General features: G+C 60.4%; 1 protein-coding gene across 1 annotated transcript; it reads right to left on the bottom strand.

Moving 5' to 3' along the window:
• Positions 1–246: 246 nt before the first annotated feature.
• Positions 247–12,100, bottom strand: KLHL26 (kelch like family member 26). The gene is made up of 3 exons (XM_037728785.1): positions 12,008–12,100; positions 7,343–7,525; positions 247–4,271 (listed from the first exon to the last, which is right to left on the bottom strand). Exon 3 carries the CDS (start codon positions 4,265–4,267, stop codon positions 2,690–2,692), a length of 1,578 nt encoding a protein of 525 aa, XP_037584713.1. The 5' UTR covers positions 4,268–4,271; positions 7,343–7,525; positions 12,008–12,100; the 3' UTR covers positions 247–2,689.
• Positions 12,101–14,387: the final 2,287 nt, after the last annotated feature.

The raw sequence follows: 14,387 nt of genomic DNA, 5'->3' as shown, positions 1-14,387 counted from the left end.
GTGCGTGCACAGATGTGTGTGCGGGCATATGTGCGAGCTTGCATCTCACCATGTGCGGGCAAGCATGTGAACACGTTGCATGGGCGAGCACGTGCATGCAGGCGTGCAGGAGCACGGCCGTGTGAATGTGCACGTTGCGGCATGAGTGTGCAGGTGTGTGCCTGAGCGTGTACGAGTGTGCACAGGCGTGTTCTTTCTCTGAAGGACACAAACGTTCACAAAGTGAAGATTCAAGCCAGTTTCTGCTAAATTAAAAACAGCTTTTTCGTGTTTAAAGTTTACAATACGAAAAATAATTTTCCTTTCTTGGGGGGATGCGGGGGGGGGAGGCTGAGGGAGGGGCAGGGGGCCCCAAGAACATTCCATGAACCGACCCAGACAGTTATGCACAATCGATCCAGTTAGATACGGCAGCACTCCCCGCCCTGGGCCGGCGCCCCTGCCAGCTCGTTGGGGACAAGATGTTCTGAGGTGTGAGCTGATCCGGGGGACTTGCGGCTGGCAAAGCTTCTCACTGCCCCCCTGAAGGGGCCGTGCCTCCAGTGGGGAAGGGTTCTCTGGGGGAGCTCAGGTCGGGGGCGGGGGCTGGAATGTTCTGGTAAGTCCCCGAGGACTTTCCTTTGGATGTCCCTGACGGTGTGGGCTTCTTTTAGGCTCCCATCCACGTTCCTAATTTAGCACTGCCCACCCCCGCAGCCCCTGGTGTTACCCTAGCCCCGATGGCCGCCACACAGGACTGCCAGGCATGCGGGCGCAGCAACTTATGCAGATCCACGCATGTGTGAATCCCAGGGCCCCCCTCTGGGAAGGCCCTCTGGGAACATAAGGCTTTCTCGGCTAACCTGCAACTGGTAAGTGGCCCACTCTGGGCAGCCTGCTTCGCGGTTTGGCCAGCCACGATGAGAGTAGGGGGCTGAAGCCTCTTCCAAAGTGCCAAGGTGGGCCGGGCACCGTGGCTCACGCCTGTAACCCCAGCACTTTGGGAAACTGAGGCAGGCAGCTCACTTGAGGTCAGGAGTTCAAGACCAGCCTGGCCAAGATGGTGAAATCCCGTCTCTACTAAAAATACAAAAATTCGCTGGGTGTGGTGGTGGGCATCTGTAATACTGGCTACTTGGGAGGCTGAGGCAAGTGAATCACTTGAACCTGGGAGGTGGAGGTTGCAGTGAGCCAAGATGAAGCCACTGCATTCCAGCCTGGGCAACAGAGCAAGACTCCATCTCAAAAAAAAGTGCCAGGGTGGAAGTTCTGGCCACACTTCCTGCTGCTCCTGTGCCCCTGAGCCAAAGCCCAGCCCCCGCCAGCTCCTCTGCAAGGCTGGAAAAGGCTGAGGCGGAGGAGAGGAGCCCCCAGACATGCGGAGGACACACGAGGAATCTGTGACCAATCAGCCCCAGCCGCACAAGCTCAGTGCTGGGCCTGCTCCATCTCTTCACCATAACATTTTTATTAAATAAAGGGAAATATTAGGAGACGGCGTCTGCTAAGATAGGAGATTCTTTACACGGTGAGCGGGTCACAGCGACAAGACATCAATTGTCTGTGAGCAGCGAGAGAGACACTTTAAGTTGCCCCGAGAGTACAAATCCCATCTATGAGACAGCGGGGCTGGCTTCTTAAAATAAAAAGTAAAACAAATTAAAAAGAAAAGCTTTAGAGGTTCAGACATTAAAACAAATGTGGCCAGAGATGCCGCAGAGCCCTTGAGAAGGGAAAGGCCTCACTGCCGGCTTGGTAGCAATGTTGACCTGGAAACAGGGCAGGCCAGGGAGTGGCAGGGTGCAGAGGGGGAAATGGAGGAGGGAGGAGAATAAACACCACCTAGCTGACCTGCGGGAGGCGACACTGTGGAATTCTGAAGTCAGCGTCCCCCTCCAGCTGCAGGAAGGGGACTGCCCGGCCAACAGGGCAAGTGCAGAGGGCCGGGCGGGATGTCTCGGCCAGTGAAGGCTGCACAAGATGCTCTGTGCCAAACGGAAGGCCCAAGGCCCATAAGGACTGTTCCTAGGAGTTGACATGGTTTTTCCTCCTGAAGGCAGACGATGACAGAAATGGAGGCATGACCAGAGCCTCCCCTCAGCAGCTCGGGATGGGGGAAGGAGGGCACCCCAGCAAAGACAGGCACGTGCCCTGGTCCTCCATCCACCCCAAACCAAGGGCTTCCAAGCCGCCTCTCACTGCTTCTGGGGGGTCTGTGTGTTTTGGAGGTTTTGGGCGAGTTTATTTTAAAAACACGTGTGCAGGAGACTTGGAAGGAGGGTGAGTCGCATACCACCGACTTTAGGTTCAACGGTGATGAGCTCACATCTGAATGCCTGAAACCGTGGGGCTGGGAGGGGGGCAGAGGACTGCTGCGGAGCTGCACAGGGACCCCCTGGAGACCTGGGATTCCATCCGCCAGCCTGCAGGCAAGGAAATTGCCCCGGGGACAAGTTTGCTGCCACAACTGGCTCGTTGGCTGCTTTGGGGCAGGCTCGCTCAGGTGGACTTGGAGCCAGGATCTGCTTTGGGAAGGGATGGAGGGAGGGAGGCCACCCTGGGAGGAGCACTTATCCACACATCCACAGGGCAGGCCTCTCCAGGGCAGCCCAGGCAAACAGGGGCAATGGGGTTCTCAGGCAGACGTGCTCTGCCAAGCCCGGCTTGGAGACAGCATGTGGTCAGGCCAGGGTCCCGGGGGTCTGGGGGGCTACCTCCTGGTCCCGGCCCGGGGCAGCAGGACCGGGGCACAGGCGATGCCCGCGAAGGACTCCGGAAAGTGCAGGTCCCGCTCCCACTCATCGGTGTCCGTGTTGTACACCTGCACGATGCCCGTGACGTTGTTGAGCCGCCAGTTGTAGCCCCCGACGATGTAGATCTTCCTCTCCAGCAGGCAGCAGCCCGCCTCTGACTGGCCGGCTCGCATGGGGCTCACGCTGGTCCACTGGTCCGTCTCGGGCACGTAGTACTCCACAGCCAGCACGTCGAAGCAGCGGTCCACGTGGTCCATGCGGCCCCCGAGGGCATAGATGCGGCCGCCGGCGCCCACCATGGCGTGCAGCACACGGGGCTCGCTCATGGGCGCCTTGAACTCCCACTGGTCGGTCACGGGGTCGTAGCAGTGCAGGGCCTTCTTGTCCTCCACTGAGATGCCGTAGCCGCCCGAGATGTACAGGCGGCCCCCGGAGGCGGCCCCAGCATGGCCCCAGGTGCGGCGCTTGAGCGAGCAGGCATAGCCCCACTCGTTGCGCCGTGGGCAGTACCGCTCCACGGAGGCCAGGCTGCCGGCCCGGTTGCGGCCGCCCGTGGCGTACACCATGCCGCACAGCACGTTCAGCTGGAACTGGATCCGGCTCTCCTGCATGGCCTGCAGGCGCAGCCAGCGGTTCAGGTGTGGGTCGTAGCGGTAGCAGGCGTCCACCGCGCCCTCGCCGCTGCGGTACTGTAGGTGCTGGCCCCCGGCCATGTACACAAAGTTGTCTAGCACGGCCACGCACGTGTGGCTGCAGCCCACCTCCATCTCCGTGAGCTCGCGGAAGTGGCGGGCGCCTGGCTCGGGCAGCTGGTATACCTTGCTGCTGACCGAGCGGTCGCTGTCGGTGTAGGGCGTGCCGCCAAAGGCCACCAGCGAGGGCACGTCCGAGCGCACGGCGGTGCGCGGCGACTGCATCTCGTGCTGCCGAAAGGGCAGCACCTGGTAGTTGAAGGCCTCCAGCAGGTACTGGCGGCACAGCACGTCCTCCACCATGATGTCCAGCGTCTGCACGCTGTCCACCAGCTCGGAGGACTGCATGAGCGGGAAGCGGATGTGGCAGAGCACGTGGCTGGCGCGCGGCCGCCGGGCAGGGTCGTGCTGCAGCCAGCGGACCGCAGCTCGGAACAGGTCGATCTCAGCGCAGCTCTGCAGCCGGTTGCTCTGCAGGAAGAAGACCAGGCGCTCGAGCGGCAGGCGCAGGAAGTCCTCCTCCTCCGCGATCTGCAGGAAGTGCTGGAAGGTGAAGGCGTCCACTGACTCCCGCAGCGAGGCCAGGCTGAAGGTGGTGGCCATCTGGCCGATGTTGAGGCAGGTCTCCACGCTCATGGCCGCCTTCAGGAACTCCTCGCACAGCTCCACCACGGGCAGCATCTGCAGGAACACAGCGGCACCCAGCACATCCTGCACGCAGTCCAGGTCCAGGGTCACCTCGGCGCTGTAGGCAAAGTCGATGATGTGCCGCAGGCCGCGGGCCGACACGCCCTTTAGCTCGATGACGTCCTGGCTCGCCTCCCGCATGCCACCGGTGAACATGGCCCTGAAGAGTGGAAACACAGCTTGTAGCTCGCAGTGGCTAAGGGGCCTTGTGACCAGCTGGGAATGATAACAGCCTCGGGAACAGTGGCCCCAGGACACAGAACGCAGGGCACAGCCAGCAAGAGAAAAGCAGGCCAGAGGCTCATTAAAAACATGCAGAGGTGGGATGCCATGGCTCACGCCTGTAATCCCAGCACTTTGGGAAGCCCCGGCAGGTGGATCACTTGAGGTCAGGAGTTTGACTAGCCTGGCCAACATGGTGAAACCTGGTCTCTACTAAAAATACAAAAATTAGCCAGGCATGGTGGCACGTTCCTGTAATTGCAGCTACTCAGGAGAATTGCTTGAACCGGGGAGGCGGAGGTTTCAGTGAGCCAAGATCGTGCCACTGCACTCCAGCCTGGGCAACAAGAACAAGATTCCATCTAAATTAAAAAAAAAAAAAAGACAGATTTTGAATCCACCCAAGCCATGCATCTTCCTATAAACAGCAGCTCCCTGCTTGGCCCCTCTGCAGGGGCCCTGCCTGAGCTCCTTCATGACTAGATCATGTCAGAGCTGCAGGAGTGGAGGCTGGGTCAGCCTCACCCACCATGTGCCTGGCGGTGGGGTGGTTAAAGGGGCCAGGTATGGCAGTGCAGGATGACAACATACCCTGTGGCTCTGGGGACAGATCTGCAGCCCCACCTGACACCTGCGCTCAGGAGCTGCAAGACTCGCACTCTGGAGGTGCCAGGCACCACGGTTCCGCCCTCGCCTGCTCGCTGACCGAAGCAGGCAGCTCTGCCGTACCCAGCCTGAGTCTCAACAGCCATCAAGTGAAGAGGGCAGGGTAACGAGGGTCCCAGGAGGCTGTACCGGAGTGACTGCTGTCTCCAGAGACGAAGGTGGTTGGGGAAGTGCCTCCCACCCAACAGCTATGTCCCCACCCTCCAGTGAGATGCCAGCTCCACCCTTGTACTGTTCTGCTCTGGGAAGCAGAGCTAACATGAGTGGGGAGGGGATACAGGTCCTCATGAGGGAGGGCAGTGAGGAGGCACAGGCCTGTAGGTCGCAGTGCCCCTACAGCTTTTAGGGTGCAGGAGGTGCGCTGGCATGACACAATAACTCTTACTCCCGCCTGTGCACCTCCCCTGATGGCCACCCGAGGAGGAGGGAAGGTCCCTTGGGCATTTGCCCCACAGAGGTCCGTCCTCTCATCTTGCGCCTCACGTGGGCCAGGCTCCGGGCTACAGGGGCAAGAACAGTGGCCAGGGTGCTGCCTCAGAGCCGCTCACTGACATCTGCCCAGTGAGCCTCTCCTCAGCGTCTCCGTGCGGTCCAGGAGCAGCACGCTGCCAGCTCCCCAGACCCTGCCCTGCTTGTCCCCATGGGTCCCCGCTGGCCCTCGGGCATGATGCGATGAAGGCAGAGGCGGTCTCGGGCGACAGGAGGGAGCTTTGCCTTTTAAGGCCTTGCCGGCTGCCGTGCCAGCGCAGGGGAGCCTTTAAAGGGCATTGCTGGCTGGGCTGGCCCACCCGTCCCCAAATCCAGAATAAAAATAGAAGCGGCGCCCCAGTTGGCTCGCCTGCCGCGGCCCCCACAACAGCCTCGTTGAGCCCACGGGGCAGGCGGCCCGGGCCTTGGGGAACACGCGGGCGAGGTGCACACCTGGGCTGGGGCCTGGGAACTGCCCCAGGGTGGCCCAGCTCTCTCTGGCGGGGTCACTGCCTGGCAGGAAGGAGGCTCGCCTGCTGGTCACCCAGGGAGGAAGACCACCCAGCCCTGTAACAGCCCCCAGGTGGCAAGGAGAACACATCCCCTACCCCACAGCCCTGTTCTGTGGTGTTCTCGCTCTGGCCCGGCCATGGCACAGGGACAGACAGACAGACCCATGTGCCCGCCATGGCCTTCTCTGTCACATGGTGGAAGTGCCCACAGCTCAGGGCAACAGCGAGGAGAGCTCATGTGGGCCTCAGACAGAGCCCAGGACACAGCGTTAGCAGAGACGGGGTCCCTGTGGTCTTCGATGCCCCTCCAGTCCCCCAGCTGTCCCGCTCCAGGTGTCCTGAGGGGTGCCCTAATGGCGGGGGCTTATGCCGGTTTCACTCTTTCATCCCTGCTGGATCCCAAGGCCTAGAAGACTGCCTGGCATACAGCAGGTGTCAAGTAAAGACAGATCAAAAGCCTGGCCAAACCCTGCCAGTCCACAGGGCAGAAGTGAGGTTGTCCACGGGCCATCTCTATCCCCCCAGGCATGTCTGCCCAAAGAGAGTAAGATGCAAACCGGGGAAAATCTGCAGGTTTACTGGACATTGACCTCTCTCTAAAATCAGAAGAGGCCGAGCACGGTGGCTTACGCCTGTAATCCCAACACTTTGGGAGGCCGAGGCGGGTGGATCACGAGGTCAGGAGTTCGAGACCAGCCTGCCCAACATGGTGAATCCCATCTCTACTAATAATACAAAAAATTAGCTGGATGTGGTGGTGGGTGCCTGGGTTCCCAGCTACTCGGGAGGCTGAGGCAGAGAATCACTTGAACCTAGGAGACGGAGTTTGCAGTGAGCCGAGATCGCGCCACTGTACTCCATCCTGAGCAACAGAGTGAGACTCCATCTCAAAAATAAACATTCGAGGCCGGGCGCGGTGGCTCAAGCCTGTAATCCCAGCACTTTGGGAGGCCGAGGTGGGTGGATCACGAGGTCAAGAGATCGAGACCATCCTGGTCAACATGGTGAAACCCCGTCTCTACTAAAAATACAAAAAATTAGCTGGGCATGGTGGCGCGTGCCTGTAATCCCAGCTACTCAGGAGGCTGAGGCAGGAGAATTGCCTGAACCCAGGAGGCAGAGGTTGCGGTGAGCCAAGATCACGCCATTGCACTCCAGCCTGGGTAACAAGAGGGAAACTCTGTCTCAAAAAAAAAATAAATAAAAAAAAAAATAAAATAAACATTCGAGAGCCGGCACCAGCCATTCTCCCTCGAAGCTGTCCCTGGATGGTGCTGAGATAGACCCGCTTTAGAAGGTGGGTTCTGTCTGCCCTGTCCCCACAGGCGGCCTGCCCTCCCAGCTCCCTGCGCCCAGCGCTTACCTGAAGTAGTCGCTGCAGGCGGCCAGGACGACCTTGTGTGCAGGAAAGGCCTCTCTGTTGATGGTCAGCACGACATCGAGGAGCTGGCCCTGGGCGCGGAGGGTGGCCAGGCCCTGCAGGAGGCTGGTGCTGTGGCCGGCCGCCGAGAAGGTGCACTTGAGGGCCCCGTTCTTGTCGGCCGTGCTGCGGGGAGAGCAGAGGTGGGGACGTGGCCCATTGGCCTTGAGGTTCACACGCACACTACGACCTCGAACACGACAGTCGGTGCAAGAACCAGACACAAAAGGCCGTGTGGTGTCTGACTGCTGACGTGAAACGCCCGGAACAGGCGAATCCACAGAGACAAGAAGCAGACGGGTGCCACCAAGAGCTGGGGGAGGGGAGGGAAGGGGAGTGACTGCTGCTGGGGCGGGGTCTCCTTTTGGAGGGGTAAGAATGTTCTGGAACTAGATAGAGGTGGCGTTTGCACACCACTGTGAATCTACTAAATGCCACTCAATTGTCCACTTAAGACAGTTTGATGTCACGTGAATTTCAATCAAATGAAAACACCAAAGGACACGCGGGAGCCTTCTCGAGTCCCACACGAGCCCTGCCACGGCCCCCGCACAGCAGTGTATATGAGCCCTCTGTGCTTCAGCCCCCACCGCCCCTACGACCTGCTCATCCCCCCCTTCCCCAGCCCCACTACCCCTTTGCTGTTTCATTTGGGAAAACTGATGAACGGGTAGCTTAGGAGCCGGTGATACACCACCTCTTCCTCAGAACACAAACAGGGCGGACCCTGTTGCCACCTCCAGGGTCCGTCCCCTCCAGGACCTCCATCCCCACCCCCACCGGGCTGAGGCCACCCTCCCCAGCACCCTGCTCTGTCCTCGTGGCCTCTGCCCTCTGGAATTTGCTCTCCCATTCTGGGACCCACGCCTGCCTGTAAGTGAGGGACAGGAATGCAGGCACTGATCCTTCCAAGAAAGCAGGAGGAGATGGAAGGCTCCTCGGCCCCACCGCTGGCCAGCCCCAAAACCACCGTGGACATTAAAGAGCTGACGTCAAACCCAGGGCACACAGTGGGCACTCGCTCAGCCCTGCATCTGCACCAGAGGCCTTGACCTCCCGCAGGCCACCCTTCCAGAGACCCTTGGGAAAGGGTGGGTCACCAAGACAAACTGATGGGCAGAGGGGCTGCAGCACCAGGCACCGACCACAGCCCTGCAAGGCACCACAGGCAGAGCAAGTTGCCCAAGCCCCAGCCCTGCCTTCAAGGTGCTCCACTTCCTGGAGGATGAGGACACGGCGTGGAGGACCCGGTGAGGGACCTGCGCTCAGTGGAAAGCCTTTGAGCCCCTGGAGAGGCAGGACATAGGCTACTCGGAGCCTAATACTACAGTCATCAGGGCTGGCTGGCCATGCTGCCGGGGGTGCCGAAGGCCGGACCTGGGGTTTGCCTGGGAGGGTGGGGATGCAGCCTTCTGAAAGCTGAGGAGGGGAAGGAAGGAAAGGGGTCCAGGTGCACCCTGAGACTCTGGCTATCCCCATGGCCTTTCCCCTGCCAGGTGGAGGGGACACCCACCTCCACTCCTCCCTTCTTCCCTTTCCCACACATTCGCCCCAATTGCACTTGCCCAGGCCGCTGCTGTGAGCCAAGCCTCGGCTCTTTTTTCCCCAAGACTCGTGACAGATCCACAGTTCTGAGGCTCGTGAGGAGTATGTCACAGGCACACGGGCTGCTCCCCTGTCCAGCTCCCCTGTCCAGCTCCCCACAGGGTCTGGCACTTGCCCAGACATCTCGAGGGGCAGTGCCTCGTTGCTTCCAATGATGCCGTGCCCTCTCACCGACACCCAGGCTGCCTGGGGCCAAAGCCGCATCCTGCATGTGTCTCCGAGGGCCCTTAAGGGGTCCACATCGCTCCTTGTCCCCAGCTTGCCTCCCTGCCTTTGCCAAGACCTCCTCCCTCCCCATGCGTGCAGGGACGCAGTGTGAACTTGACAAAGTAGGCCCTGTCCTCATGGGCACTTAGTCCAGGAAACAGGGACCAAAAGGGGTCAGATCACCTAGAACCAGCTTTGTGTTGCCGCTGTAAAAGGGTCGGGTGCCATCGGGCTCCAGGTGACCCCTGCCAGCCTTTCTGTGGACAATTTGTGTCCCAGAAGTACGCATGGGCCTTGCCAACCTTTGCCATTTTTTTGGTCTGGTTTTTCCTTCGAAGTTCAAGATTTGTGTGGAGGGATGGGAGGACTTCTCTGCCTCCTCTAAAGCCCTTGGGGGCAGGTGTACCTGTGTACATTTTCACCAGGAGAAACACATTAAACTGGGGTAATTTCATCATGGGGCCACTCAGTCCTTAGAAGTGGATTTATCATGCACCTCCATATATAAAGAGCATCAAGAAATCAATACAAATTAGCCAGGCATGCTGCCATGCACCTGTGGTCCCAGCTACTTGGAAGGTTGAGGTGGGAGGATCACTTGAACTCAGGAGGTGGAGGCTGCAGTGAGCTGTGTTTATGCCACTGCACTCCAGTCTGGGCGACAGAGTGAGACCGAAAGATACACAAATGATGTGAGCTGATGGTTCCCAGGAAAGCAAGCAGACCTGGCTGGAAGGACCTAAGAGTCAGCCTCACTCACAGTCAGGGAAGCACACTCTCGGGGGGCTTATGAAGCAAGATGACCCCCAGGAAGGCAGCTGGGTAGACCCAGCAATACTCTAAAGGCTCATGTCCTTTACCCAACAACTCTATTTCTGAAATGTACCCAAATACTGTCTCTAGGGGCCACAGACGAGAAACAAGCTAACCATCCTTAGGGGAGGTACGTGGAATCACAGCACCTTCCGGGAGAGGACTGCCCTACAGCTGGGTGAGAAGGCGGATCCTGACGCATCCCGGGGTGGATGCTGCATCTAGGGGATGGCATTATGGCTGCAGGAGGAAGGAAGAGCAGAGCGCGCACAGGGGGATGCTCTTTGCACTCAATGTGTCATCTGCCCATGAGTGCACAGGACGTATCTGCAGAACTGAGCAGCTGGATAGAGGGGACCTTCCCTCTGGGGAGGAGAGGGGCCCCTGCCCCACCCCCTGCTGTTCTGATGACCGAGGAACAGGAAACCAGGGAGGTGACCAGGGTTCCAAGCATGGGATCTCTGGGTTCCCCAGCAAGTGGAGGGTGCCCGGAACCCAGAAGGCAGGATCAGTTCAGCTGGCTGGCAGGGCAACCCAGAGCAGGCATCAGGGGCCAGCAGCCTGGGCCAAGCGAGCTCTGGTTAGCTGGGACCTCAGCAGTCACTCAACCACCAGGCCTCAGCTACAAAGCAGGGGCAAATGACTGCCCAGCTCCCCCAGCCCCAGGGCCACTGGAGGATGAGATGAACAAATGAGCAAACGCAGAGCCCTGGGACCCAGGCTGCCACTAGCATGTGACGACTACACACGGAGAATTCTGATGCTCCCATCTGGAAGTTAGGACACCCCAGGCCCAGAATGCCAGGTGAGGCTCATCCACATCTGGTCACAGGGCACAGGGCCCATGTTGGACCCACGGGCGGGGAAGCAGCATGTCCTGCCCGGGTCTCCTCCTGGTGTCCCAGTGATGCCTGACATGCTCCACACAGCTGTTTCCTTCATCTCGTCTTAGGGATGGGACAGCTGTCCCTGAAGCCCCTCTGTCACCCTCACCCGCTGTACTGCCGACCCTGAGAAGTCAAACCCACCCTGCTGCAGCCCCTCCCGGGGAACTCAGGGAGGGAGGAGGCCAGCAGGGGCTGAAGTCCCCCAGCCTGGATGGAGAAGCGAGACGCAGCCTGGGCGGAGGTGGGCAGGCAGAGGAGGGAGGGAGGGCCGGGGCCAGGGCCGATGACTAAGGTCCTCTCCAGCCGGCCATGGGGAGGAGGGGAAGGACCCATTACTCAGGCCAGCCCAGACAGGGGGCGGCCGGCGCGGCGGGGCCACAGGCCCCAGGAAGGCGGTGGCCCTGAGCCTGTCCGAGTCTACAGACGGCCACTCGAGTCACGGTCACCCGCACGTGAGTCATCGGAGCCAGTGCGTCAGCAGCCCCGGCCAGGGCCGTCTCGAGAGGCCATCGCCGCCTGCCCTGGCTGCACCCTCTGCCGGAATCTGGCCTCTGGGTGGCCACACGCCCCCGCTGCGGGCCTGGCCCGGGCTGGGGGCCATTCTGACACCCCCTTGCCGCTGTATCTCCCCAGCAATGACATTGGGCATCCCAGCCAGGCCCAGGCCGTGCTGGACCCGAGGACACGCCCAGGTCTGCCCTGGCGACACCGCCCCAGCTTCTCTCAGATGTCCCTGTGCAGGGACACGCGGGGGCTGGCATCCGGGTAGCCTGAGTGGGGGGAACTCCCCCAGGTGGACCGGCTGTTATGAGATTCCCCACATCTCTAAGGGTTGCCCCCGGGACCACCTGCTTGCGGCTGACACCCCCGTGTAGGCGCCGTCCCTCCCCACATTGTCCTGCGTGGGGCCCTCGAACCCTTGCCTGAGAGTCTACTCTGGGGGAACCCACGAGGCAGGACAGCCTCATGGGGGAGGTCACAGGAAGCTCAGAGTCACAGGGGCGGTGGCCAGGCACCTGAGTGATGGAGCCTCGTGGGGGATCAGGAGCAGGGGAGGTGGGGGCTGCCTCGGGAGCCAACAGTGAGGGGCACACACCTGTCAGGGCGGGCGCTGTTCTCTGGCCCCAGGCTGGCCGCATCCCCACGGTCAGCTCGCCAACCCACGAGGAGCGATCCAAAGGCCCAGAACGGCTCTTTTCATTGGAATGTCCAAAAAAGAAAAAAAAAGGCAAGAACAAGAAAGAATTTCATGGAAACATTTCTTTGGGGTTTTGTAAAACCCTTTCCCACCCCCGCACGGAGCGCTGCGCGTGGGCCAGAACGGAGCCTGCCGGCATTGCCCTCACAGGCGGCTCTGACGCGCAGGCCCTCACTTCCCCTCAAAGCGGAGAGCACTTCCACTTTCAAAGCCAATTTTGGTTTTATTGTCCATGTGGCTCGATGGAGCACAGCAGCGCAGCACAGCTGGTTGGCTCGCGCCCCGGCCGAAGGGATGCCGCCCCAGGGTCCCGGTGCATGGGTGGGGAAGAGGCTGGACTGCAGTGGCCGGCAGGGCCGGCGGAGAAGCCACTGCCCACCCTCCAGCCTCTGTCCCGGCCAGTCCCAGGCCAGCAACTGGACCACAAGCATCCTGAGAGCTTTATCTGAGACCCAGAGAGCGGGGCAGAGGCTCGGGGAGACAGACTTAGAGAGAGCGAAGTAGACCCAGAGGGGAGCCAGGAACAGACAGAGAAAACTGGACCCAGAGAGAAGGGGAAAGAGACCCAGATAGAGGGGGACAGGGACCCAGAGAGGGGGGACAGAGACCCAGAGACAGGGATGCAGAGACCCAGAGAGACAGAGGCCCAGGGAGAGGGAGGGGGGAGATAGAGACTCAGCAAGAGGGGGAGACAGAGATCCAGAGACAAGGAGACAGAGACCCAGAGCGAGAGGGAGACAGAGATCCAGAGACAGGGAGACAGAGACCCAGAGACAGGGAGACAGAGATCCAGAGAGAGGGAGACAGAGACCCAGAGAGACAGGGAGACAGAGACCCAGAGAGACAGGGAGACAGAGACCCAGAGACAGGGAGACAGAGACCCAGAGACAGGGAGACAGAGACCCAGGGAATGAGGGAGACACACCGAGAGAGAGAGGGAGAGGGACAGAGAGCCGGACAAAGGAGGGGAGGCAGAGGTGGAGGCAGGGGTGGGGTCACAGCGACCCGGTGGTGTGGGGGTGGTGAGGGGCTCTGGCGCCAGAGCTGTGGGGGCCCTGGTGTCCCACCACTAGCATCTCAGCCTCACAGCCACCACCCTGCTCTCCAACCACACTGACACCTTCTCTCATGACCCTTCCCACCGTGACCCCACCAAGCAGGCACAGGTCTTCACCTGCAGCCCAGGTCACGCGCCCAGTATCCCTCTCCAAGATGGGAACGCCGAGGCCCAGCGCCCCTGCCCCACCCCCAGCAGCTGCAGTCAGCTGGCTCTTGGGCACCTGCCTTGAGGGTAAAAGGTGCAGAGAGGCAGGGTCCCACCTGGTCCACAGAAGCCGCTCCCCCAGCACTGTTGCCAGGGTGACCACAGCGTTTCACAGCACTGGGGACTGTGCTCCCAGCCCACAGGATGGGTTCTGGCACCTCATGCTGGCCCTCACACGCTCCGGCCCCCACACTCACATCAGCGAGCTTTCCCGTGGGACAGCTCAGACACCCCTGAGGCCTGGCCACCCTGCTTCTCCCCCAGGCTGCCGAAGGCTACTTCCCAGGGTCCTCCCTTCTGATAAGGGGCCGCCCCTTCCAAGGCACCTGCTGTTCTCTGCCTCCCTGGGCTCTGGTGGGAGTGCAGAAAAGATAATGGCTTCTGGATGGACAAGCGGGAGAGCCCAGGAGCGGGTGCAGGGCCCCACTGCAGTGTCCCACAGGCCAGGATGCCCAGCCACTGACAGACCCAGAGACTGGGACAGAGGGACAGGGATGGGGAGACAGAGACCCAGAGACAGACAGACAGAGACACACAGATGGAGATAGACACAGACACAGAGACAAAGACACGAAGGCAGGAAGACAGAGCTAGAAACATAGGAACAGAGGCCCAGAGATGGAGACACAGAGACTCAGAGACAGGGAGACAGAGACCCAGAGACAGAGGGAGACAGTGACCCGAAGACAGGGAGACAGAGACCCAGAGACAGAGGGAGACAGAGACAGGGAGACACAGACCCAGAGAGAGAGGAACAGAGACCCAGGGACAGGGAGATAGAAACCCAGAAATAGGGTGACAGAGACACTAATACAGAGGGACAGAGACACACAGCTGGAGATAGACACAGAGACAGAGACAGGAAGACAGAGCTAGAAACAGAGGGACAGAGACTCAGAGACAGGGAGACAGAGACCCAGAGACAGAGCCTCAGAGACTCAGAGACAGGGAGACAGCCAGCCAGAGACAGAGGGAGACAGAGACAGGGAGACACAGACCCAGAGACAGAGGGAG

The sequence above is a fragment of the Cebus imitator genome, unplaced genomic scaffold (genome assembly GCF_001604975.1).
Source record: "Cebus imitator isolate Cc_AM_T3 unplaced genomic scaffold, Cebus_imitator-1.0 Scaffold280, whole genome shotgun sequence".
Taxonomy (NCBI): domain Eukaryota; kingdom Metazoa; phylum Chordata; class Mammalia; order Primates; family Cebidae; genus Cebus; species Cebus imitator.
The sequence above is the reverse complement of the archived record's forward strand: the minus strand, read 5'-3'. Positions and strand labels throughout refer to the sequence as shown.

Bases quoted from the DNA above. Each gene is read 5' to 3' on its own strand.
- KLHL26 (XM_037728785.1), bottom strand. From the start codon at position 4,267: ATGTTCACCGGTGGCATGCGGGAGGCGAGCCAGGACGTCATCGAGCTA.